The 23,391-nt window shown below is 60.2% G+C and overlaps 1 protein-coding gene and 1 long non-coding RNA gene across 2 annotated transcripts; one reads left to right on the top strand and one right to left on the bottom strand.

Annotated features, from left to right (window-relative positions):
* The first annotated feature begins 774 nt into the window (after nt 1-774).
* On the top strand, nt 775-2,605 carry LOC116455042. The gene is made up of 2 exons (XR_004244286.1): nt 775-926; nt 1,425-2,605. It is a non-coding gene; the product is annotated as an uncharacterized LOC116455042 (long non-coding RNA).
* Nucleotides 2,606-9,970: 7,365 nt separating this feature from the next.
* SERINC2 (serine incorporator 2) lies at nt 9,971-21,995 on the bottom strand. Its single transcript, XM_032132605.1, has 10 exons — nt 21,879-21,995; nt 14,673-14,834; nt 13,746-13,933; nt 13,560-13,639; nt 13,311-13,448; nt 13,027-13,196; nt 12,315-12,405; nt 12,063-12,198; nt 11,081-11,299; nt 9,971-10,727 (listed from the first exon to the last, which is right to left on the bottom strand). The coding sequence occupies exons 1-10, from the start codon at nt 21,915-21,917 to the stop codon at nt 10,589-10,591; spliced, it is 1,362 nt and encodes a 453-aa protein (XP_031988496.1). The 5' UTR covers nt 21,918-21,995; the 3' UTR covers nt 9,971-10,588.
* Between the last annotated feature and the right edge of the window lie 1,396 nt (nt 21,996-23,391).

Genomic DNA, 23,391 nt, shown 5'->3' with positions numbered 1-23,391 from the left:
TGAGGTGTTCCTGGGAACAGCTCAGGGATTCAGGGTGTCCCTGGGAACAGCTCAGGGATTTCGGGTGTTCCTGGGAACAGGAACAGCTCAGCTGTGGCCACATCCCCGCTCCTTTCCCAGTGTCCACAGTTGGAAATAAGCTCCAGCAATCCTTCCTGCCCGCTTGCATCATCTTTCAAAACCATATTAGGGTCTGTCTCATCCTCTCTCGAAAGTAATGCCAGTCAGGAATATCGGCTCTGGGTACTGCCGGGCTGTGGCTGATGCTCAGAGCTCCAGGAGGTTCCTTCTGGGGCTGGATGTTGTGATTTGCTTCACTGAGACTGTGCCTTTGGGAAAGGGAAAGAATCAGGGAATCCCAGAATGGTTTGGGGTTGGAAGGGATCTTACAGCTCATCCCATCCCAGCCCTGCCATGGCAGGGACACCTCCCACTGTCCCAGGCTGCTCCCAGCCCCATCGAGCCTGGCCTTGGACACCTCCAGGGATGTTGAAGATGTGAAAGAACTCCATTAACTGCTACCAATCGCAGGGAAAAGCAGCAAAAGATGGAGGCAGTGAGGACTGGGATAGCACAGCTGGAAAGAGTCACCTGGAGGACATTGCTGGGGGTTTTTATGGAATCATGGAATGGTTTGTGTTGGAAGGGACCTTAAATCCCACCCAGTGCCACCCCCAGGGACACCTCCCACTGTGCCAGGCTGCTCCCAGCCCCAATGTCCAGCCTGGCCTTGGGCACTGCCAGGGATCCAGGGGCAGCCCCAGCTGCTCTGGCAATTCCATGCCAGCCCCTGCCCACCCTGCCAGGGAACAATTCCTGCCCAAGATCCCATCCAGTCCTGCCCCGGTGGGACAAACCCAGAGCACAAGGAGCCGGCGGAGCTCAGGAGCAGCAGCGCCGGGGTTGGAGCCGATCACACGCCGAGCGTGAGTCAGATCCGATCAGCTGTCGCAGGAGAGAAACGGGGCTTGGGGACCTGGAAACAGCGAAATCACTGGAAGACACGGGAAGGCGCCAGGCTGCTCCGCGCTGGGTGTTGGGGACGCGGCAGAGGCGCCCACGGAGCTGGGAATGGTCCCTGCAGGGAAGCACAGGCGGGACACAGCTCCAGCAGCGGAGGGTTCGCCTGAGGGGATGCAGCATCCCCGGGGCTGCAGGGATTTAACTCTTCTCGGGGGGATTTAATGCCCAGAGAGGGAAAGGTCGGTCAGGAGTGATTTATTCGGGGCCATCCTGGGCTCGGTGGGTTATAGATCCTGCGGGAAGCACCAGGAAAATCCAGGACAGCACAAACAGGAGGGGAGCGGCCCGTCCTGCGCCTGCTGCAGCGCTGCTGCGAGCCGGGCACGCTCCAGAAGCAGCTCCAGCCGCGGAACCTCTGTCCCAGGGCCGTGGGTGTGCTCAGGGTGCTCCTTCCCACGCAGGGATGCTCCCGCTGGCTGGGCCGGACCAGCCGCACCGGTGGCCGGAGGGACGGAATGTGACCACGGCCGCGTCCAGGCTGCAGCTCCCCCGGCGACAGCCTGAGCTGCTCGTTTATTTCTGATACCGCGGTGACATCCCCAGCGCGGGGCTGTGAGAACGGGGGAGGCTCCTGAGCAGCTGCTGTCCCCGGGGAGCCGCGGGGACACGACCCGGGCACCCTGCGCAGGGAGAAGCCTCTTCCAGCAGATTCCTTTCCGTGCTCTCGGAAACATCCAGCTCAACGAAGCACCTTCCCCAACACCTCCTCAGCCTTTACCTCCTGGAAAAAGGAATTTCTGCTCCTTTCCCAGCCCCGGCAGCCGCGCTGGCAGCGGGGGATGCGCAGCCGAGCCACGCTCGCCCCGGTCCCCGCGCCCGCGGGCGCTGCTCGCCGTCAGCTGAGCCTCGCTCATGCAGCCCCGGATGGTTGGGCGTGGGTGGGAAGGCACCCCCAGCACCCCCAGCACCCTGCCCGGGGCTGCAGCAGGGGACAGCAGGAGGCTGGGACACCGAGAGTGTCACTCAGACATCGGTGTCCTCGGGACTCGCCCGGGCTGGGCCCAGCAGCGGAGGTTTGGGGCTCTGGTGGTGTCTCACACTCAAATCTGTGCTTGCAGCGCTTCCAGCAATTTGGCAAAGAGTTCTCCTCCCCCGAAATCCGGGAGGAAAAGCGATGTGGCACCGAGGGAGAGGGGCAAAGCTGTCACCAGCGGCTTCCAGGTCACCCCAGGAAGGATCCTGGGCACCTCTGCAGTGGGGTCAGGGGGCAGGAGCTCGGGGCATCCCTGCCAGGGGAGAACCAACACTCGGCTCTCCTCAATTCCCAGCTGTTTCCACCAGAAGCAACAAAATGAAGCTTGTAAATCCTCCAGCCCTTAAATCCCGCAAATCCAGGCTGCAGCCTTGCAGGAGCAGCGACTGCAGTGGCACCAAGGTCCGTCCTCCCGTGCCCAGGAGGGCACAGCCCGGAGATTTCCCTCCGCAGAGCCCCGGTGAGGATGTCAGGGCACAAAGGGATATTTGTTGACAGAAACGCACAGGGATCAATCTGCATTCGTGCCCCACCCCACTGCGTTGGTCTCCAAATGCTTCTGCAGGGCTGGAAGGAGATGAGCTTTAAAGTCCCTTCTAACCCAAACCAGTTTGTGACTCCGTGACTCCGTGATTCTCTGATTTAGTGGCATTGCTTTGGACTGGGAAATGTCCCTGCCACGGAGCTGCTCTAGGGCTGGAGCCCCTCTGGAGCCAGGCTGGGAGAGCTGGGGGTGCTCAGCTGGAGAGGAGAAGGCTCCAGGGAGAGCTGCGAGCCCCTTGCAGGGCCTGAAGGGGCTCCAGGAGAGCTGCAGAGGGACTTTTAACACCGGCAGATCATGATAGGTAAAGGAGGAACAGTTTCAAACTAAAAGAGGAGAGATTTAAATTGGATATTAGGGAGAAAAATCTTCCTGGCACAGGGTGCCCAGAGCAGCTGTGGCTGCCCCTGGATCCCTGGCAGTGCCCAAGGCCAGGCTGGACATTGGGGCTGGAGCAGCCTGGGGCAGTGGGAGGTGTCCCTGCCATGGCAGGGGTGGCACTGGGTGGGATTTAAGTTCCCTCCAACGCAAACCCGTCTGTGACTCTCTGATTCTGTGACCCCGTGAGTGATTCCATGATTTTTTCATTCTATTTTTCTCTGATTCAGAGGCTGGGATGGGACTGGAGCCCTGCGCAGCGACGACCCCACACGTTCAGTGAAGGGTTCAGTGCCTTCCCACCCCTCCATGGCGAGCCACAGCACAGCGAGGGGTGTCCAGCGTGGCTTTGGGTGCCACAAATACCAGTTTGTCACCGGGCTGGGTCCCTCTGTGGCAGTGGCCACTGCTCCAGGCTCTTGAACCCCTTTAATGGGGTGCAGAGTGCCCTTAACGGGGCTCGGGGGGGATGCTGGGATTAGGGGTGGGGCTGGGGTGTGACACCTGAAGAGGGGTCAGTGACTGGATCTGTGGATCAAGGGGGTGTGGATGGAAGGGGCTGGTGGCTTTTGTCCCTCACTGTTTTCCTGGAGTACAACTGTCCCCAGAGGGCTCTGGGGACAGCGACAGGACTGGCAGCCCCCAGGAGCCTTGCAGGTCCCTGAGAGGAGTGGGGCACGGCTGGCACGGGTGGTTGCCATGTGGCAGCACTGCTGCGTTTGGGGGACAAACCCCAGGGCTCAGGGAGCCACCTCCATCCCAGCAGGAGCCAAACCCTCTCGCAGCCCAGCGGGGACGGCGGGACCGGGGTGACCCCACCCTGTCCCCTCCCCAGACACCAACAGGGAGGGCCCAGAGTGGTGCTGGAGCAGCCCCTGACCAGGCTGTCCTCCCTGCGTCCAGCATGGAATGGCTTAGCTCGGAAAAGGCCACCCCGTCCCTCCATGAGGATCCACGAAAGCCCCACTGCCGCGGGGTGGGGGGATTCTGCCTCTGAACCCCTTGGAGAGGAGCTGTTTGTGTCTGGCGCTGGAATTCCCGGCTGGAATTAGCACAAAAGGAAAGGAAATGTTCCCTACGCCGCGTTCAGTCCCTCGACGTCCCCTGGCCCGGGATCGCCCCTCCCGCGGGACGTGGGGATCGGCACATCCCGGCTGGAAGGACAGCGGGAATGAGTCAGGGAGGCAAAGAGGGGGAGGGAGGCGGCTCGTGAAAAGTCCTGGTTGTTACAGGGAGACGGGGGGAAGAAAAAAGGCACAAAAAGGGAAAAACAACGCGGCTCTGGCGCGGTGCTCCGGCGGAGACCCCGGGGAGGAGGAGGGAGACGTGCGGGCAGCCCGTGCTTCCCACACCGCTGCCTTCGGAGCCGATCCCAAGGGTTTCCCATCTGCCCGGGCCCTACGTGCCGGGAGGGAGGATGCTCCTGGCACGGGAATCTCCGCGATCTGGGATGCGCTGGGTCCTCGCAAAGCTGCGACAGTGGCGTGTCCCAGGAGCCGGCTGCTGGCTGCAGCCCCTGGAGCTGCAGCATCCCAACAATGGGAATAAAACCACCCCACAGGCCCCGACTGGGAGCACGGGGAGGAATTTTGGGAGGAGAGAAGCCAGAAAAAATGGGGAGAACTGGGGGGAACAGCCAGAGGTCTGTCAGAGAAATGTTTGCACTCCTCGCTCGGTCCTCAGGGATCTTCGGAGCTGGGGAGCTCCAGGCCCCCCTTCCTTGAGCCAAATGAGGGAATTCTTGAGGATTTATGGCCCTGATCCAAAGGAGGGATAAGGATGGGATTCACTTCAGGGGACTCTGAGCAATGTGGGGGTACCCTGTGTGCTGAGCAGCTCTGGGGTGCCCTGCACGTCCCCCCTGTCTCAAACCATGATACGGGATTGGGATGTGGGGTTGGGATATGGGGTTGGGATACGGGGTTGGGATACGGGTTGGGATACGGGATTGGGATGTGGGATTGGGATATGGGGTTGGGATACGGGGTTGGGGATACGGGATTGGGATGTGGGATTGGGATACGGGATTGGGATACGGGGTTGGGATACGGGATTGGGATGCGGGATTGGGATGCGGGATTGGGATGCGGGATTGGGATGCGGGATTGGGATGCGGAATTGGGATGTGGGATTGGGATATGGGGTTGGGATACGGGGTTGGGGATACGGGATTGGGATGTGGGATTGGGATACGGGATTGGGATACGGGGTTGGGATATGGGATTGGGATGCGGGATTGGGATGTGGAATTGGGATACGGGGTTGGGATACAGGATTGGGATGCGGGATTGGGATACGGGATTGGGATGTGGGATTGGGATACGGGATTGGGATACGGGGTTGGGATATGGGATTGGGATGCGGGATTGGGATGTGGGATTGGGATGCGGGACTGGGATGTGGGATTGGGATACGGGGTTGGGATACAGGATTGGGATGCGGGATTGGGATACGGGATTGGGATGTGGGATTGGGATACGGGATTGGGATACGGGGTTGGGATACAGGATTGGGATGCGGGATTGGGATACGGGATTGGGATGCGGGACTGGGATATTGGATTGGGATGCGGGATTGGGATGTGGGATTGGGATGCGGGACTGGGATGTGGGATTGGGATGTGGGATTGGGATGCGGGGTTGGGATGTGGGATTGGGATACGGGGTTGGGATACAGGATTGGGATGCGGGATTGGGATGCGGGATTGGGATGCGGGATTGGGATGCGGGATTGGGATACGGGGTTGGGATACAGGATTGGGATGCGGGATTGGGATACGGGATTGGGATGTGGGATTGGGATACGGGGTTGGGATGTGGGATTGGGATGTGGGATTGGGATGCGGGGTTGGGATACGGGATTGGGGATATGAGATTGGGGATACGGGACTGGGGATACGGGACTGGGAATGTGGGATTGGGATGTGGGATTGGGATGCGGGGTTGGGATGCGGGACTGGGGATGTGGGATTGGGATGCGGGGTTGGGATGCGGGATTGGGATGCGGGATTGGGATACGGGACTGGGGATACGGGGTTGGGGATACGGGGTTGGGATGTGGAATTGGGATGCGGGATTGGGGTGTGGGTTTCTCTGAGCGCACGTGCTCCAGGCTGGAGGGGTGGTCGAGGTCCCGGCCGGAGTGGCAGCGCAGTGGCACAGCAGCAGGACACCGTGTCCCAGCAAGGACAGCCCCACCGCCCCCAGAGAGCCCCAGTGACCCCAGGGCCGCCGCTCGCCCTCGCCGGGCGCGCGCTGCAAACACGAACACGACCCTGCTTTATTCCCTGGTTTATCAAAGACCAGCTTGGGGGTTTTATCCCCAAAATCTCCTGCCGGGCTGCGGGGCCTGGAGTGTGTTCCAGTGCTGGAGCGGCAGCGGGGTGAGCCGGGGCTGCTGCTGCCTCGGGAGCTGCTGCAGATACAGACACAGCCTGTTCCCACTCCAGCACGGATATTTATAGATACAGATGTTCCTCCAGCAGCAGGGTTCAAGCTGGAGGTTTTCCAATTTTTTTCCTTCTCTTTTCCCTCCCTGTCTTCCTTCCCATCCCTCCTTTGCTCTTCAAAGCAGTGCTGAGGGTAGAGGCAGCAGCTCTGAGAGCAGCGGGGAGGCTGAGGAGTCAATCCCAGCTGCAGGGGGTGGAAATGAAGGGTTTCGGTGGATTGAGGTGTCCCCGTGTCCCTGGGCAGGGCCGGGGGCTCCTCAGAGCCCCCCAAAGCATCCCCCGGATCAGGGCCGGGTTTGGAGCTGGAGCTGCCTCCGGGTGCCGCAGCTGGAGCACCCCAGGGAGGGATTCCAGCCCCTGTGGGATCCACAGGGAGAGATTCCCGAGGGCAGGAGGGGGCTGAGCGTGGGGCAGGGTGCTCGGGATACCCCCGATGTCTCACAGACCCCCTCCTCTTGGTGTCTGATCCTACAAAACCGGGATGTTTGCGGTTAACTGGGGCAGGGCCCTTTGCTCCCCACTGCAGGGGGATTTGTCCCCTCTGAGGGGTCCCTGTGTCCCCTCCGAGGGGTCCCTGCGTCCCCTCCCCGCTGCAGGGGGGTTTGTCCCCTCCGAGGTGTCCCTGTATCCCCTCTGAGGTGTCCCTGTGTCCCCTCCGAGGGGTCCCTGCGTCCCCTCCCCGCTGCAGGGGGAATTTGTCCCCTCTGAGGGGTCCCTGTGTCCCCTCCGAGGGGTCCCTGCGTCCCCTCCCCGCTGCAGGGGGGGTTTGTCCCCTCCTGTCCCCCCTCCCCAGGCCAGGGCTCAGCCCTGGCACTGCCACCGCCCCCCGGAGCCCTCGCAGGGCTCCTCCTCCCCACAAACCCCCCCCAGGCAGGGATTTTCCAGCCCAGCCCGGCTCATTCCTCCCCTGGCTTCAACCCCACCACTCCCCAGCATCTTCCTGGCCCCAGGAACATTTTGGGAAGGAGAAAAAGCTCGGGAGAAGCAAATCCGCAGGCCAGGGGAGGAGCTCTGGGCGTCCCTGTGCCCCCGAGCGTTCTCTCGAAGGCTGGGCAAGGGCTCTGCTGCACAATTAATTAATTATCCATGGCCTGTGCTCCGCCTGGGAGGCATTAATGGCTCCAGATGCGGATGGCGGAGCTCTGCGTGGCTCTGTAAACACGCTGCAAGTCCAATTCGGGTTTCCTCGGGTGCCTCATTTCAATGAATTATGTAAACGCCTTCCCCTCCTCTTTTGAGCAGGAGCCAGTCCGGCTGCTGCCCGATGTGTTAATCCCAGGAATAAAATAAAAACCAAGGGAGCCCGTGCATTAAAGGGAATAAAGTGATGCCGGGGAGCCCCTGGAAGCAGCAGGATCGCCGGGAGCCAGGGTGGGAGCTCTGTCCCCACCGCCCTGACCTGGGAGTCACTGGGGGATCCTCCCTTCTCATAGTCCCAAGCCCTCGGTGACCCCATGAGGGTCCTGTGCCCACCCCTGGGGTTAAATCCCGATTAATTTGGGAACAGAGTGGTCACAGTCACCTTCTGTGACAGCTGCATGGCTTTACCTGGGGTCCCCAAAGTCCCACACAACCCTAATCCCCCCCCCATTCATCACTCCGGGGTGGCCCCCCAGGGAGAGTAATTAGAGCAATTAATGGGGAGATAATGAGGGGGGGGGGGGGATCCCAGCATGCCCCTGGTGTGATCCCGCTCTCCAGGCTGGAGCTGTGACTCGGGGCAGGGACAGGCAGGGAGGGGACCGGGCCCAGGGCTGTGTTTTCTGCTGAGCTGGAGGTGGCAGATGTTCGCTGATGAATTATTCACCCTGCAAATGATCATGGAAACGGAATGGGTTGGGTTGGAAGGGAACTTAAAGCTCCTCCAGTTTTACTCCTTGCCATGGCAGGGACTCCTCCCACTGTGCCAGGCTGCTCCAGCCCCAATGTCCAGCCTGGCCTTGGGCACTGCCAGGGATCCAGGGGCAGCCCCAGCTGCTCTGGCAATTCCATGCCAGCCCCTGCCCACCCTGCCAGGGAACAATTCCTGCCCAAGATCCCATCCAGCCCTGCCCTCTGGCACTGGGAAGCCATTGCCTGGCTCCTGGCCCTGAATCCCTTGTCCCCAGTCCCTCTGCAGCTCTCCTGGAGCCCCTTCAGGCCCTGCAAGGGGCTCGGAGCTCTCCCTGGAGCCTTCTCCTCTCCAGCTGAGCACCCCCAGCTCTCCCAGAAATGCCGCTGCTGCTGAGCATGAAGGGTGCAGGGGGGTGAAGGGTTAAAGATGAGTGTGCAGGGTGAAAGGTGAGGGGTGCTGGGTGCAGGATGAAGGGTGCAGGATGAGGGTTACAGAGTGCTGGGAGCAGGGTAAGGGTTATAGGGTGCTGGGTGAACTATGTAGGGTGCAGGATGAGTGCAGGACGCTGAGTTCCGGCTGCAGGATGAGAGTCACTGGGAGCAGGATCGGTGCGGGATGGGGGTCACTGGGTGCGGGTGGGAGTCACCGGGTGCCGGATCGGTGCCTGGTGCGGGATGCGGATTAGTGGGTGCAGGATGGGTGCGGGATCGGTGCCGGCTGCGGGATGGGGGTCAGTGGGTGCAGGATGGGTGCAGGATCGGTGCCGAGTGCGGGATGGGGGTCAGTGGGTGCGGGATGGGTGCGGGATGGGTGCGGGATCCGTGCCGGGTGCGGGATAAGGGTCACTGGGTGCGGGCGGGGGTCACCGGGTGCCGGATCGGTGCCGGCGCGGGGCGCAGGAGTCGCACCGCGGGCTCGCAGCGCCATCGCGTGGCTGGAGCCGCCCCGCACGGGAATGGGAACGGGAACGGGAACGGGAATGGAAATGGGAATGGAAACGGGAACGGAAATGGGAATGGGAATGGAAACGGGAACGGGAATGGAAACGGGGATGGGAATGGGAACGGGAACGGGAACGGGAATGGAAATGGGAACGGGAATGGGAATGGAAACGGGAACGGAAATGGGAATGGGAATGGAAACGGGAACGGGAATGGAAACGGGAATGGGAATGGGAACGGGAATGGAAATGGGAACGGGAATGGAAATGGAAACGGGAACGGGAATGGAAACGGGGATGGGAATGAAAACGGGAACGGAAACGGGAATGGGAATGGAAACGGGAATGGGAATGGAAATGGGAACGGGAATGGAAACGGGAATGAAATGGGAACGGGAATGCAGTGCATGGCCGGGAACCCAGGGGTGGGCTCACGGGTGGGCAGCGGGCACCGCCCGGCCCCGCGGCCGCCGCAGGGCAGGGACCTCCTGCCAGGGAGAGCTCCCAGCCGGGGCCACCCCCTGCTCTGTGCCCCCCGGCACTGGGTGTGCCCCGCCGCGGGGCTCACCCCATCCCCGGGTGCCCCTGGGCACGGTCAGCACCCCACATCGTGCACCCCACATCGTGCACCCCCCTTTGCTGACCACCACCACGGCTCTCGGGCTGTCACAGGCTGGCAATGGGGTCCAGGGCTCCAAGTTTCCATGCCCCAAAGTGATGCCACCCCTGCCTGCACCCCCGGGCCGCCAGCTGTGCCCCCTCCCCGCTGTGGGGTCAAACACCCCCCTCCCTCTGCCTCCTGGGCACCCACACGTCAGGAAAGACTCCAAATGCACAAATCCACCGTGTTTATTCCAAATGAGATTTTATTAACGAGGCAAAGTGCTGGGGCCAGGCCGGCGCAGCCTGTGGGAAACCTGACCTGTGCTCTGGAGAGGACAGGGACCTGTCCTCCTGCCGGGACAGCCCCGAGGAGCTGCGGCCACCATCGAGGCTGGGGCTGCAGCGGGACCTCTGCCTCCAGCCACAAGTCCCTGGGATTCGTTTTCCTCCAGGCTGTTTGGGGACACGACACCGGCCGGGTCCTGGGTCCTGGTACCCGGCCAGAGCCCAGAGACCCCAAAAGGCACCACGGTCCCGGGGCACCACCAGCTGGTGAGAACCAAACCCTCGCAAGGCAAGGCAGTGGGGTCTGCGGGGTGCAGAGGGTCTGGAGGCACTGCCAAAGGCACTACACGAACACGGAGATGATGAGAGCTTTGAAAACACCCTCAGGTCTCTCTCTCAGCCCTTCATTTTCTCTGCTTGGCACTTCATCCCTTTCAAATTAAAACAAAAGAGCTGCAAGAAGGCGCAACCCAGCACAGCAGAACCGAGGCTGAGGCAGAGCTGGGGCTGTCCCCAGCCTCCACGGACAAAGCCACGATGGCAGCAGCACTTCCAGGGCCACCTCAGCTGAAGTCCCGGTCCGGCAGCACCAGCGGAGCCACCAAGGTCCAGAGGTAGAGCAGGAGCCCGGCCCAGCTGGAGCTGATCTTCACCCACACGGCCGTCCAGGGGCTCCTCAGCACCTGCAAGCTCTCATCCGGCCTGAAACAGCGAACAGGAGGGTGGCACCATCACCGTGACACCCTGCCAGCGCCCCGGGAGGGACGGGTGCCACCCAGGGAACACGGGGGAGCCCCATGGCTGTGGCCACTCAGGAGGTGTGACCCCACAAGGGCCTCGGTCCCTGCTCCCCCCTCATCCCAAGGGATCCCGGGCTGCAGCAGAGGACGCTGGCAAGCCCAAGCACAACCCTAAAGACAATTAACCTGATAAGGGAGCACACCCGGCGGCCTCGCACAGCTCAGCCGTGCCCAGCACGGGAGCACCAGCACCCCAGGAGGAGGGGACGTGGAGGAGTGGGGCCAGCCCTGGGTGTCCGCGGCAGCTCTGCCCACCTGTACCAGTTGGTGAGGGTCATCATGATGTAGAGCGCGGCGAGGAGGAGGCAGAGGTGGAAGAAGGTGTAGCTGTAGGAGACGCCGTCCTGCTCGTTGTCGTAGGCGCGGCGCACCCCGCCCTCCTCGGCCGCCCCGCCCGGCCCGGCCCCGGCCCCGGCCCCGCTCTCCTCCGTCAGCATCAGCTTGTTCACCTGCGGGTGGTCCGAGGAGCGGAGGCTGCGGGCAGAGGGATGAGGGGATCAGCATCGCTTGGTCACCGCCCCCACGGCGGGGCTTTTGTCCTTGGGGCCGTCCCCGGGGCAGTTTGAGGGATGCAGGCTGTGGGAAAACCCTAAAAGCTGTGACTGTGGCCCTTGTCCAAAGTCCCTCTCCAGCTCGCCTGGAGCCCCTTTAGGTGTGGGACAGTCAGGGCAGTTTAGGGCACAGAGACTGTGAGGAAACCCTAAAATCTCTGTCGTCCTTGTCCCCAGTCCCTCTGCAGCTCTCCTGGAGCCCCTTTAGGTCATGGGAGCCTGACTGGAAGCTCAACAGGGAGAATGAATGGCAAAGGTTGGCCCTGGGGAGAATAATCCCAGTTTCCAATGTGGAATGAGGGCCACTCAGCTGGAAAACAGCTCCGGGAAAGGCCCTGGGGCTGCTGGCAGGCACCGGGGAACACGAGGCAGCAACGAGAACAGCTGCAGAAAGCCAAGGTTGCATCAGGCAAAGCACTGCCAGCAGGCTGAGGGACGGGATCCAGTGCCCAGCTCTGATAAGGCCCTGCCATGGCAGGGGTTTTGTCCTTGGGGCCATCCCCAGGACAGGCAGAGCAATCTGGGGCTGTGGGAAAACCCTAAAAACAGTGACTGTGCTCACCCTGGGCAGCTGGGATGGGCAGGCAAGGAGCCTTCAGTGACAAAACCCCCGGACCAAGGTGTGACCTCCCCTCCAGAGACCCCTCCCATGGCTCTGTGCTCAGGGACACGAGCCAAGAGCTCACCTGATGAAGAGGGTGCAGAGGATGAAGATCAGCAGCCCCACGATGCTCGGGGCGTCCCACCAGGCTGTCGGCAGCTCGGTGGCCGTGGCCGGGCCAGTGCTGTTCCTCACCAGCAGCGTGGGGTTACAGCGCTGGGCTGAGGGGACACACGGGGGGTCAGCCCCCAAGGACACGGAGGGACAAACTCCCACCCCGGTGAGCGTTCCTGCCCCATCCTCCCCTCTCCCAAACCCCAGGCTGTGTCTGCCTTACTTGGCACGTTGGCCAGGGCGGACCAGGTGACGTAGATGGTGTAGAGGGTGATGAGGGACGCCTGCAGCAGCCCCGAGTGCAGCTGAGCCTCCTGCAAATACAACAGTGGGTGCTCAGGGTGCTCCTGTACCCCGGCGTGACACAGCCCCGGCATCCTGGGTGCTCCTGTACCCCAGGGTGACACAGCCCCTCCTGGGTGCCCCTGTACCCCAGGGTGACACAGCCCCTCCTGAGTGCTCCTGTACCCCAGGGTGACACAGCCCCTCCTGAGTGCTCCTGTACCCCGGGGTGACACAGCCCCTCCTGAGTGCTCCTGTACCCTGGGGTGACACAGCCCCGGCATCCTGGGTGCTCCTGTACCCCAGGGTGACACAGCCCCTCCTGGGTGCCCCTGTACCCCAGGGTGACACAGCCCCGGCATCCTGGGTGCCCCTGTACCCCAGGGTGACACAGCCCCTCCTGGGTGCTCCTGTACCCTGGGGTGACACAGCCCCTCCTGGGTGCTCCTGTACCCGGGGGTGACACAGCCCCTCCTGGGTGCTCCTGTACCCCAGGGTGACACAGCCCCTCCTGGGTGCTCCTGTACCCTGGGGTGACACAGCCCCGGCCTCCTGGGTGCTCCTGTACCCCAGGGTGACACAGCCCCTCCTGGGTGCTCCTGTACCCCAGGGTGACACAGCCCCGGCCTCCTGGGTGCTCCCCACCACCTCACCTGGATCTTGGGCAGGATGGACACAACGGAGACGATGAGGCAGAGGATGAGGTTGATGCTGATGAAGGCCTTGCCCTCCGTGCAGCCCTCGGGCTTGGTGTAGTAGACGTAGAGCAGCGCAACAGCCGCGATGGAGGCGGCGTAGAAGATGAAGGTGACGGTGCAGAGGGCTGGGGGAGGACACCAAAGAGGCTGGAGCAGAGCCCCCAGTCGCAGCCAGCTCAGCCTCACCGGGCCCTGGGATGAGCTGAGCCCCAAGCCACGGGCGCTGCCACCACACCCACCTGCGTACCAGCCCTTGGCGTTGCTCTCGCCCGCGTTGCACAGCCACCGCTGGCTCCAGGAGTGCGCGAAGTCGATGAGGAGAACGAGCTGGATGAGGATGAAGAGGAAGGAGCCGACCACACCGAAGTAAAACCAGACTTGAGAGGAGGAGAAAAACCAGCTGAGAGCAGGGCGAGTGAGATTCGGGGGCACAGGCCTGGGTTTAACCCCATGCAGAGGTGCCCAGGAGAGCACGGGCAGCTCCTCACCTGTGGTGAAGGCACCGTCGGGGATGTAGAAGGCCCCCACCGTGATCCCCACCAGCACCAGGAACTTGAAGAACCAGAAGCTGTGGGAGGAGAGAGGAGGCACGGTGTGCACCCAGCGGGGACAGGGATGGGGGGTCCTGCCCACCCCCACCCCAGCAGCCCGGGGACCAAAGGGACCACACGCACCCGTTCTGCAGGGCGGCCCGCGGGTCCTTGCTGCTGCGCACGCACACCATGAGCACGGCGAAGAGGCAGAAGAAGGCGGCCATGGAGAAGCCCATGCGATACACGGCCTTGTGGCCCAGGAAGCTGCTGCAGTCCAGGTGGGGCTGGACCCCCAGCACCGAGCCGCTGCCTTCACAGAAACCGGGGAGCTGGAATTGTGGCGGGGGAGTGAGCATCACCTCAGCACATCCTGCTGGGGATTGGTGGCTGTGGGAAGGTCTTGGATTGAGCTGATTGAAGATCAGCTCCTGGATTGGGAAGCCCCAGAGCAGCTGTGGTTGTCCCTGGATCCCTGGAAGTGTCCAAGGCCAGGCTGGACGGGGTTTGGAGCAGCCTGGGACAGTGGGAGGCATCCCTGCCCACGGCTTTGAGCTGGGCTTTGAGATTCCTTTCAACACAATCCCTTCTGTGATTCCACACCCTTCACAAGCCCTGGTGCCACTAAAGATGGGCCAGACCATGACTGGTCCAATGCCACTTGCCTGGGGACAGTGGTGAGGTGACACAGCTAAAGCCACCCAGCCAGTCAGTGGAAAGCTGGGATGAAAATGGCCTTTCCCTAAAGCCCAGCTCAGCTGGCAGAGCTCTGCTCCCTCCTCCTCAAGTCCCACCTCCTTGACGTGCAAGTCATCAGCTGAACCCCAAAAAACAGGATGTAGGAAACTTTCCAGGGAGACACCTGGGAAAACTAGAAATTGCACGAAATGATCCCACTGCATTCTCCCCTCTGTGGAAAACTAGGGCTAAAAACACCTTCTCCCAGTGAGATGCTCAGAAAAAAAGGAACAGGAGCACATCGTGACCCAAAAATTCACTTTTTTGATTGAGCTTCATGTCCCCACCACGAGTTGGGTTGTTTCTTCCCAGCGACCTCCAGGAGTTCTTTACCTTGTGCAACTCCTTCTCCACGCCAGGGATTATCATAATGATGGACACGAGGGTGCCGAGGAAGAGGAAGAAGGTGAAGAGGAGGCGGGAGATGGTGGAGTTCTTGGTTGAGGGGCAGCAGCCGCAGAGCAGGCACGGGGCAGAGCCGCAGAGACACGACACCTGCAAGGAGACCAGCCCGAGTTGAGGGGGAGAAATGGGCCCCAAAATATGTGCCCAAGGCAATCCTTAAGGAGATCCCACTGGGAATCCACACCATTGCTTAGAGCTACTCACACCACAGCTCACAGGACTGTAGATACAAAAATGCTGCTAGCGAGGATTTTCTTGCTATTTTCTAAGTCCGTGAGAGACTTTTCTCTCTCACAGAAGAGGTAGCAGAGTATGTAAACAACCAAGCCACCTGCAACCTTGGAAAGTCTTGTTTATGGTATAGTAGAAAAATATTTTGACAATGGATGTTTTAGGATTTTAGCCAATCACCCCCCAAGGGGTGGCTGATCCTTTGTCCAATTAGACTATGAAGAAAAAAGTCTATAAAAGAGTTTGTAAAATAATTAAATAAATCAATCTTGCTGCACAATTCCTGCCTGCTGGATCTTCTCTTGTCCTCCTCCCTACGGCTGCGGGACACGGTGATATACCGTAGGAACGAGGCCTGCGGTAATACAGGACCTCATGGAAACGGCACCAAATCCCCCCCAAAAAAGTTGCTGAAAACCAAAAGAGCCACAGGAACAGCCAGCGTGGAAAATGCCACTGAGAGTCTGGAGACACCCTCATGTGCTTCATGCAGAGGTCCGGTCAAACCAAGCCCTGCCCTGCAGGAGCCTCCTTTTTGTACAGAAATAAGGTTCCCAAAATAATTTCAGGCTGTCCTTTCAGTCAAATCCAGGCTGGGGAGACACTGAGATCACCATCATGGGGGAAGCACTCCTGCTGTCCTTCCCCCTCTGCAAGGGCCACTTTACAGGTGGGGAAACTGAGGCACAGCACTCCCGAGAGTCCTCGGTGTGTCCCCAAATCCAGCATGGGCAGTGCTGCCAGGTGCACCCCGTTCCAGAGGCTCCCGTTGCTGGGGAACCAGGGAAATCCTGGCTGAGTGTTGGGGTTTTAGTTTAGTCTGTTTTTTTCTCTGTTAAAGGAATTTTCTCCCATATGCATGTTGCTAGGGGACAAATAGCTGTACTTAAGAAAGACAAAAGGGGAGTGGGGCGGACCTGGCTACTCCTTTGTCTACACCTGGGTGTGGGGTCAGTTCGCTCTGAGCGTCCGGAGAGAGAAGCTGCAGAGAAAGGAGCTGCTGCTTCTTTCTTTTTGGCCGTTCTTTCTTTCTGCTGGAAGCAACGCCGGGACCCCAAAAGCCGCTTTCCCTGCCCTGCTGGAGACCGAGCTGTGGCTGCCCTGCCCCGCTGCTGCTTCGAGCTTCCGCTACGCTGTAGCCCTGCTCGCCCTGCCTGCCTGGGCCTCCGTGGGGTTCTCCCATCTGGATACATCTCGCCTGCCACCCGGGATTTGCGTCCGTCTCTGCCGTTTCGGCCTGCTGTTCCCGAGAGTCCGGGATCGGCTGCCCAGGGGTTTGTGAAGCCTTTGTTCCATCCCTTCCCGGGATCCCGGGGCACCGGTGCCGCGTGCTCCCCGAGCTCGCTCCGGAGCGCCCCCTGCAGCCGCGGGGGAACCATCGCACCTGCCCTGCTCACCGGGAGCCGCCAGCGCCCCTGCCGGCTGCGAGCGGAACTGCACCCGAGGGGAAATAGCCTGACAGCCGAGAAGGCTGGGGCTGGGTTTGTGATTGCTGTTACTGCCATAGTTGTTGTTGTTTTGTTTGACTGGTTATATACATATATATAGAGAGTAAAGAACTGTTATTCCTATTTCCCACATCTTTGCCTAAAGGCTCTTGATTTCAAAATATAATAACTTGGAGGGAAAAGGGGTTATATCTGCCACTTCAAGGGGGGGCCTCTGCCTTCCTTAGCAGACACCTGTCTTTCAAAACCGAGACACTGAGGAAACCCAACCTCACTGATACCAAAACACGGGTGCGAGTTTCCCGCACAAGGACGGTGCAGAACAAACCCTGCTCCCGTGGAACTGCTCCTCCTCTCCTGCACTTCGGCACAGCAGCCAGACACCCCTGCAGGCAGGAGAAGGGCTATGCTCTCTCCTGCTCTTCAGGGATGTGCATGGGTTGTGCGTTTATTGTGGCCACGTGCCCCCACATCAGGCCCTGCCATCGGTATTAATCACAGATGGCTCGGCATCGAGTCAAAGGTGTATTTCTCATTGTTGAAATCAGAGTAAACAACGGACATGGCAGAACACACAACCAGGGGTGGAGCTGCTGTGTGAGCAGGAGCCCAGGCCTGTGGCTCCCTTTGCAAAGCGACCACTTTGATGTCCCCAAATCACCAAAGGTGGCTTCGAATCTTTTTTAAACATAAGCACACCGTTATTGGAGAAAAATCCCCTCCTTCCTACTTATTCCTCTTATCCCCACATCCCTGCCCCATTAAGAGCTGATGGTACCCACAGGGTGAGAGACCCCAGGTATCCCATGGAAACCCTCATCCTGCCTCTCCAGGAGCTGCTCGAAGGGCCTCGCTTTGTGTTTCCAACCTGGAAGCACGGGGAAATGGCTTTCAATTAGAGACTGCTTCATTTCAGCCTCATTAAATGCACCACGTGCATCAGAGTGCATTAAAATGTGCTGGCGTTGCTGTATTTCCCTTCAAATTAAAAAAAAAAACAAACCATGGAACAACAACAAAAATCCCTTTAAATGCAGAATTCCTGCATTATTCCTCCTGATGTAGCAAAGCACCCCAGTGCTCCATCCACACCTCCAGCTCCTCCTCCTTCAGTGCCAACTGAAACAAAAAGCACCAGTCCCAAAATCACTGGTGCTGGATGGGAAAATCTTGAGGTTTGGTGTTCTTTAGGAAGTTGTGGTTTGGGGGTTCAGACCATCGCATCCCACCTCTGCCATGGGCAGGGACACCTCCCACTGTGCCAGGCTGCTCCAGCCCCAATGTCCAGCCTGGCCTTGGGCACTGCCAGGGATCCAGGGGCAGCCCCAGCTGCTCTGGCAATTCCATGCCAGCCCCTGCCCACCCTGCCAGGGAACAATTCCTTCCCAAGATCCCACCCAGCCCTGCCCTCTGGCACTGGGAAGCCATTCCCTGGCTCCTGGCCCTGAATCCCTTATCCCCAGTCCCTCTGCAGCTCTCCTGGAGCCCCTTTAGGCCTGCAAGGGGCTCGCAGCTCTCCCTGGAGCCTTCTCCTCTCCAGCTGAGCACCCCCAGCTCTCCCAGCCTGGCTCCAGAGGGGCTCCAGCCCTGGAGCAGCTCCGTGGCTTCCTCCAGACTCGCTTGAACAGGCACAAGGTTTTTAGGAGCCCTCAGTATCACTGGAGATTGATTTTGAAGGGCTCTTCCGCAGCCAAACTCTGTGGTTGTAGTTCAGGTTTCACAGGCCCTTGCAGCCGCTGAGGTAACGGGATACAACATCCCCATTCCACTGCTCTGCTCCGTAACACGGGAATCCTGTGGATTCCTTTTAGGATATCCTTTTAGGATAACTCCCTGAAAGCTCCTTCGCAGTGAAGCAAAGGAACCCTTTGTGCCACACACTGACCCCTCCAGCTGCCTGGGCACTCCTGATTTCAGCCTTTTTCTCTAAAAAACAAAGGTTAACAGCAAGGAAAAGCCTCCCAGGTTTTTTTTATCCCAGGAAAAGTGTCCCTGGACACTCTGATTCTCCTTCCAAAGACTTTTAAAGTTACCAAAAAAATGTGAACACAACCAAGAGACAAAGAGAAGGATGGAAAAAGCCAGCGAGGGAAGTGGCTGCAGCAGCAGGAGAGCCGGGGGTTAATGAGGAAGTGTCGGTTTTCAGCCGCTGGTGGATGATTAAACTCTCCAGTTTCACTGCCGACTTCCTCATGAAGGTGAGTCCAGCTCACCTCCAGTGAGACCCGGGCGTCACGGCTGCTCCATCCCTCCCCTGCCCAGGGGCCGGGAGAGCGTGGCCAGAGCCAGGGAATTACCACAGGAACCCCAAATACACGCATACAGCAACAGCACCCCAAAAACAGCACCCCAAAAACAGCAGCCCAAATATTTCACCCCAACAGTTTCACCCCAACAACAGCACCACAACAACAGCCCAACTACGCCAACACCAGCCCAACACGACTGACCAAACTACATCAGCCCAACACCACCACCCCAAAAACATCATCCCAACGTCAACCCAACTACACCGGCCCAATTACATCATCCTGACTACACCAATACAACAACAGCCCAACTACACCAACACCAGCCAAACGTGACCAACCAAACTACACCAGTCCACACCACCAGCCCAACAACGTCACCCCAAAAATACCAACCCCACTACACCACCCCAATTACATCATCCCAACTCCACCAGCCCAACACGACCAACTGAACTACACCAGGCCAACAACACCAACCCAAAAACACCCCCTCAACATCACCCCAACAACACCAACCCCACTACACCACCCCAATTACATCATCCCAACTACACCACCCCGACAACAGCCCAACCACAACACCAGCCCAACACAGCCGACCAAACTACACCAGCCCATCACGCCAACAACACCAACCCAAAACCACCCAGCCAGTGTCAGCCCAACCATACCATCCAACATCACCCCAACAACATCACCCCAACAGCACCAACTACACCACCCCAATTACATCTTCCCAGCTGCACCACCCCAACAACAGCCCAACTACACCACCAGCCCAACATCACCCCAACGATTCCACCCCAACACCACCAGCCCAACACAACCGACCAAAGTACATCAGCCCAACATCACCCCAATTATTCCAACCCAACAACACCAGCCCAATATCACCCCAACAATACCAGCCCAAAACCACCCACCCAACATCACCCCAACAGCGCTGACCCACACCACCAACCCCACTACACCGCCCCAATTACATCATCCCCACTACACCACCCCAACAACAGCCCAACTACACCAACCAAACTACACCAGCCCAACAACATCACCCCAACAACTCCAACCCAAGAACAGCCACCCAGTATCACCCCAACAACACTGACCCACGCCACCACCCCAACAACACCAGCCCAACATGACTGAGTGAACTACACCAGCCCAACAACACCCATCCAAGAACACCCACCCAACATCACCCCAACAACACCAACCCAACCGCACCACCCCAGCTACACCACCCCAACATCACATCTCTGAGCTGCCTTCACCCCGGCAGCCCCAGGAACACCGGGAGTGAGTCAACCCAAAGCAATGCCGAGCGACCGGTGTTTCTCTGCTGCCAAGTTAACGAGCGGGCAGCTTAATCAGCACCAAACCCACCGCGACAGGCACAGGCTTGGGGAGCTGGTGGCTTTCCTGCCCGGCAGGTGGCTTTGGATCGGTACCACGAGGTTGAGTGTCCCCAGGAGGTGCCTAAGGGCTGCCTGAGCCCCTGAGGTTGCTTTGGCTGGGGCAGCCTTCTGCTGGCACCCCCAACCCCAAGAAGGCAGCTCAGAATGACCACACTGCTCACGGCAGCCACGGGCAGAGCCTGGAAAACCACGGGAGGCGGGGAAAGAGAAATTCTCCATTTGTGATGCAAGGTTTCACCGAGGAGCAGCTTGCAGGGTTTTAATGGGAAAGCGCTGAAGAAAGAGCTCGGCAATCTCGTGGTGCTGTGACTCAAGGGATGCAGGCGGAGCAGAAGGGGTTAGTCAGGATGTTCTCATTAAAATTAATAATAATAAAAAAAGATGACACAGACTAGGGGAGTTCAGCTTGGTTGGGGGTTTTTTCAGTGTTGTGGTTCTTCAGCTCAGACCTGTGCAAGAACAGGCCTTTCGTCAACAAGATAATTAAACAAAAGCTTGTGAAAAATAATAATTTTTTAAAATTACATAGACTAGGCATTGTTTGGTTCAGCTTTGGGGTTTTTCAGTGTTGTGGTTCTTCAGCTCAGGCCGGTGCTAAAACAGCCCCTTTGTCAACGACTTCCACCAGAAGGAACAAGAAAATTAAACCCACACAGTGACTCTACTCTGTTACCACAGTCTGAGCCACAACAGTTTTTGGGGGGAAAAAACCACCAAGAATTCATCCAGAAACCTGCACAGCGCTGCTCTGGGTAGCTCCCTGCTTTCCCAATACCTGCCCACAAGGAAAAGTAAGGGAATGTGTCACAGAGGGGGGGCCTTGCAGACCACCCCCCTCCGACCCCTCATTTCTAAACATCCTGTTCCTTAAACCTCCAGCACTCAGAGGGCAAGTTGCAAAAGAGGTCCCATTTCCAGGTTTCCAGGCCGGCAGCTCCCAGGCTGGTTCCACGGCCCTGCCCTGGCGCCGTGCCCACAGGTGAGGCACCAGCAGGGAAGGAAGGGCCGGTGTGAGCAGGTGCCTGCGTCACCCAAACCACACACCCCACGTCACAGGGCACAACACCCTGAATTGCACACCCTGAGCCTGCCCCGGGCCCCCGAATCACCACTCCCTGCGCCCGCCGTGGGCCAGGCCACCCCACACACAGCCCCCTGCACCCCCGGTCCCAGCCCCTTTTCTTACTCCATCCCCACTTTGGGGCTCGGCAGTGAGAACCAGGCAGGATCCCCAGCCCCTCATTGCCTGGCGGGGCCAGGACCCCCCAGCTCCTCCAGGTGCAGCAGCACATCGCTCCTGTGGCTTCTCACATCCCCCAAGTGCCCTGGGGTGCGCCACCCACCCCATTCCCCACCCCGTTCCCCTCCACCATGAGCCCCAGAGTTCTCTGGAGTGAACGCTCTGTGTCTCCCATGGATACCCCGGAGGCAGTGGGACGCCCCGCTCCGGGAATCCCCCACATCTCTCCAGCCACTGAGGGACGCACCCCCGGAATCCCCCCCCCATACACAGAGGCGCATCCCCCGGGCGTGCCCCACATCCCCATGTACACAGGGGTGCACCCCCCGGGGGTCACCCGCATCACCCTCCTGGAATCCCTTGGACCCCCCCCCCCCGCGTCCGGGCGTAGCGGGGCACATCCCCGGGGTGTCCCTCAGCCCTCCCCGGGCCTCCCTGGACCCTCCTCCGGACGCGCAGCAGCCGCGACTCGCCCGCCCCGGGCCGCGCCCGCCGCTGCGGCACCGCAACGTCGCGGCTCCCCCTCGCTCCGGGCGGACACTCACGCAGCTGAGCAGGGAGCAGACCCCGAGACAGGCCCCCATCGTGCTGCCGCCGCTCCCGGATCCCGCTCCCGGCTCCCGGCTCCCGGTTCCCTCCGCCGCCGCCGCCGCGTTAGCTCCGCCCGGACCGGGGAGCTCGGGGCGGCCGCTCCCGCCGCGCCTCCCCCGGGGCGGCCCCTACGGCGGCGGAGCGGGGAGCGAGGGATGGTCCGGGCCCCTCCCGGCCGCAGGGGAGTCCCTCCATTGCTCCTCCATCCCCCTCTCCATCCCTCTCCATCCCTCTCCCTTTCATCCTCCTCCATTCCCCTCTGTCCCCGGTTACCGCCGAGGGGACCCCACCCACCCCATGAGCACGGGCCGGGGTGGGGGCTCTGGGACATCCTCAGGGCTGGGGGGGATGGCCAGGAACCCTGTCTGGGCTAGAAGCAGCCCGCGGGAAAGAGTCATGGAATTCCAGAGTGGTTTGGGTTGGATCCTGAAGCCCATCCCGTGCCACCCCTGCCACCCCAGGGACATCTCCCACTGTGCCAGGCTGCTCCAGCCTGGCCTTGGGCACTGCCAGGGATCCAGGGGCAGCCCCAGCTGCTCTGGCAATTCCATGCCAGCCCCTGCCCACCCTGCCACGGAACAATTCCTGCCCAAGATCCCATCCAGCCCTGCCCTCTGGCACTGGGAAGCCATTGCCTGGCTCCTGGCCCTGAATCCCTTGTCCCCAGTCCCTCTGCAGCTCTCCTGGAGCCCCTTCAGGCCCTGCAAGGAGCCTGACTGGAACCTCAGGAAGCCCAACAGGGAGAGTGAATGGCAAAGTTTTGGCCTTGGGGAGAACAGTCCCAGTTTCCAATACGTGCTGGGGGCCTCTCAGCTGGAAAACAGCTCTGGGAAGGGCCCTGGGGGTGCCGGGGGGCACCGGGGGGAACACGAGGCAGCAACGAGAGCAGTGCAGGAGGTGAGAGGTGTCCTGGGCTGCATCAGGCAGCACTGAAGTACAGCCGGTGTGCTGCAGCATCCCCTCTTCCACCAAGGGTCTGAATTCCTTGCTCCTGCCTTCGCCCATGGGATCTCTGGATCCCGTTTTCTCCTCCAGGAGCCCTTCTTGCTGGATTTCACATCACACCGTCCAGCACCAGCACTCCCAGCACTCCCAGCAGACCCACCAGCCTGAACCCACTCCCCTGCAGGGCCAGACCCCGGGTCAGGGGGCCTGAGGGTGGCACACCACAGGATTTCCCTGCCCTTCCTGCCCAGCCAGAGCCTGGCACCACCTCCCAGGGCAGTGAGGGCTGCTGCCATGCAAAATTCAAGGGCTGGGATAAACCGGGAGGTGCCAGCCCACTTCCAGACCCTAAATTTAGACAGAGGCGAAAGTACATGAGTATGTGACAGCAGCAGACCTGGGGGCACAGGGCTGGGGCCACGTGTCCCCTGTGTCCTTGAGGAAGAGGAGGGTGTCACACTTCTTGCTCCAGAGGTAAAACTCCGTGGTTTGGCCCCTGTTCAGCAGCTGGCACAAATTAAT

Source organism: Corvus moneduloides, chromosome 23, assembly GCF_009650955.1.
Source record: "Corvus moneduloides isolate bCorMon1 chromosome 23, bCorMon1.pri, whole genome shotgun sequence".
Lineage (NCBI taxonomy): Eukaryota > Metazoa > Chordata > Aves > Passeriformes > Corvidae > Corvus > Corvus moneduloides.
The sequence above is the reverse complement of the archived record's forward strand: the minus strand, read 5'-3'. Positions and strand labels throughout refer to the sequence as shown.

Bases quoted from the DNA above. Each gene is read 5' to 3' on its own strand.
- SERINC2 (XM_032132605.1), bottom strand. From the start codon at position 21,917: ATGGGGGCCTGTCTCGGGGTCTGCTCCCTGCTCAGCTGC. The intron at 13,640-13,745 runs GTGCGTGTGGTC...CTCCTCCCACAG, and splicing joins CGGGCCGCCCTGCAGAACGG to CTTCTGGTTCTTCAAGTTCC. The intron at 11,300-12,062 runs GTGAGCTCTTGG...CTCTGCCCGCAG, and splicing joins CTCTGCACCCTCTTCATCAG to CCTCCGCTCCTCGGACCACC.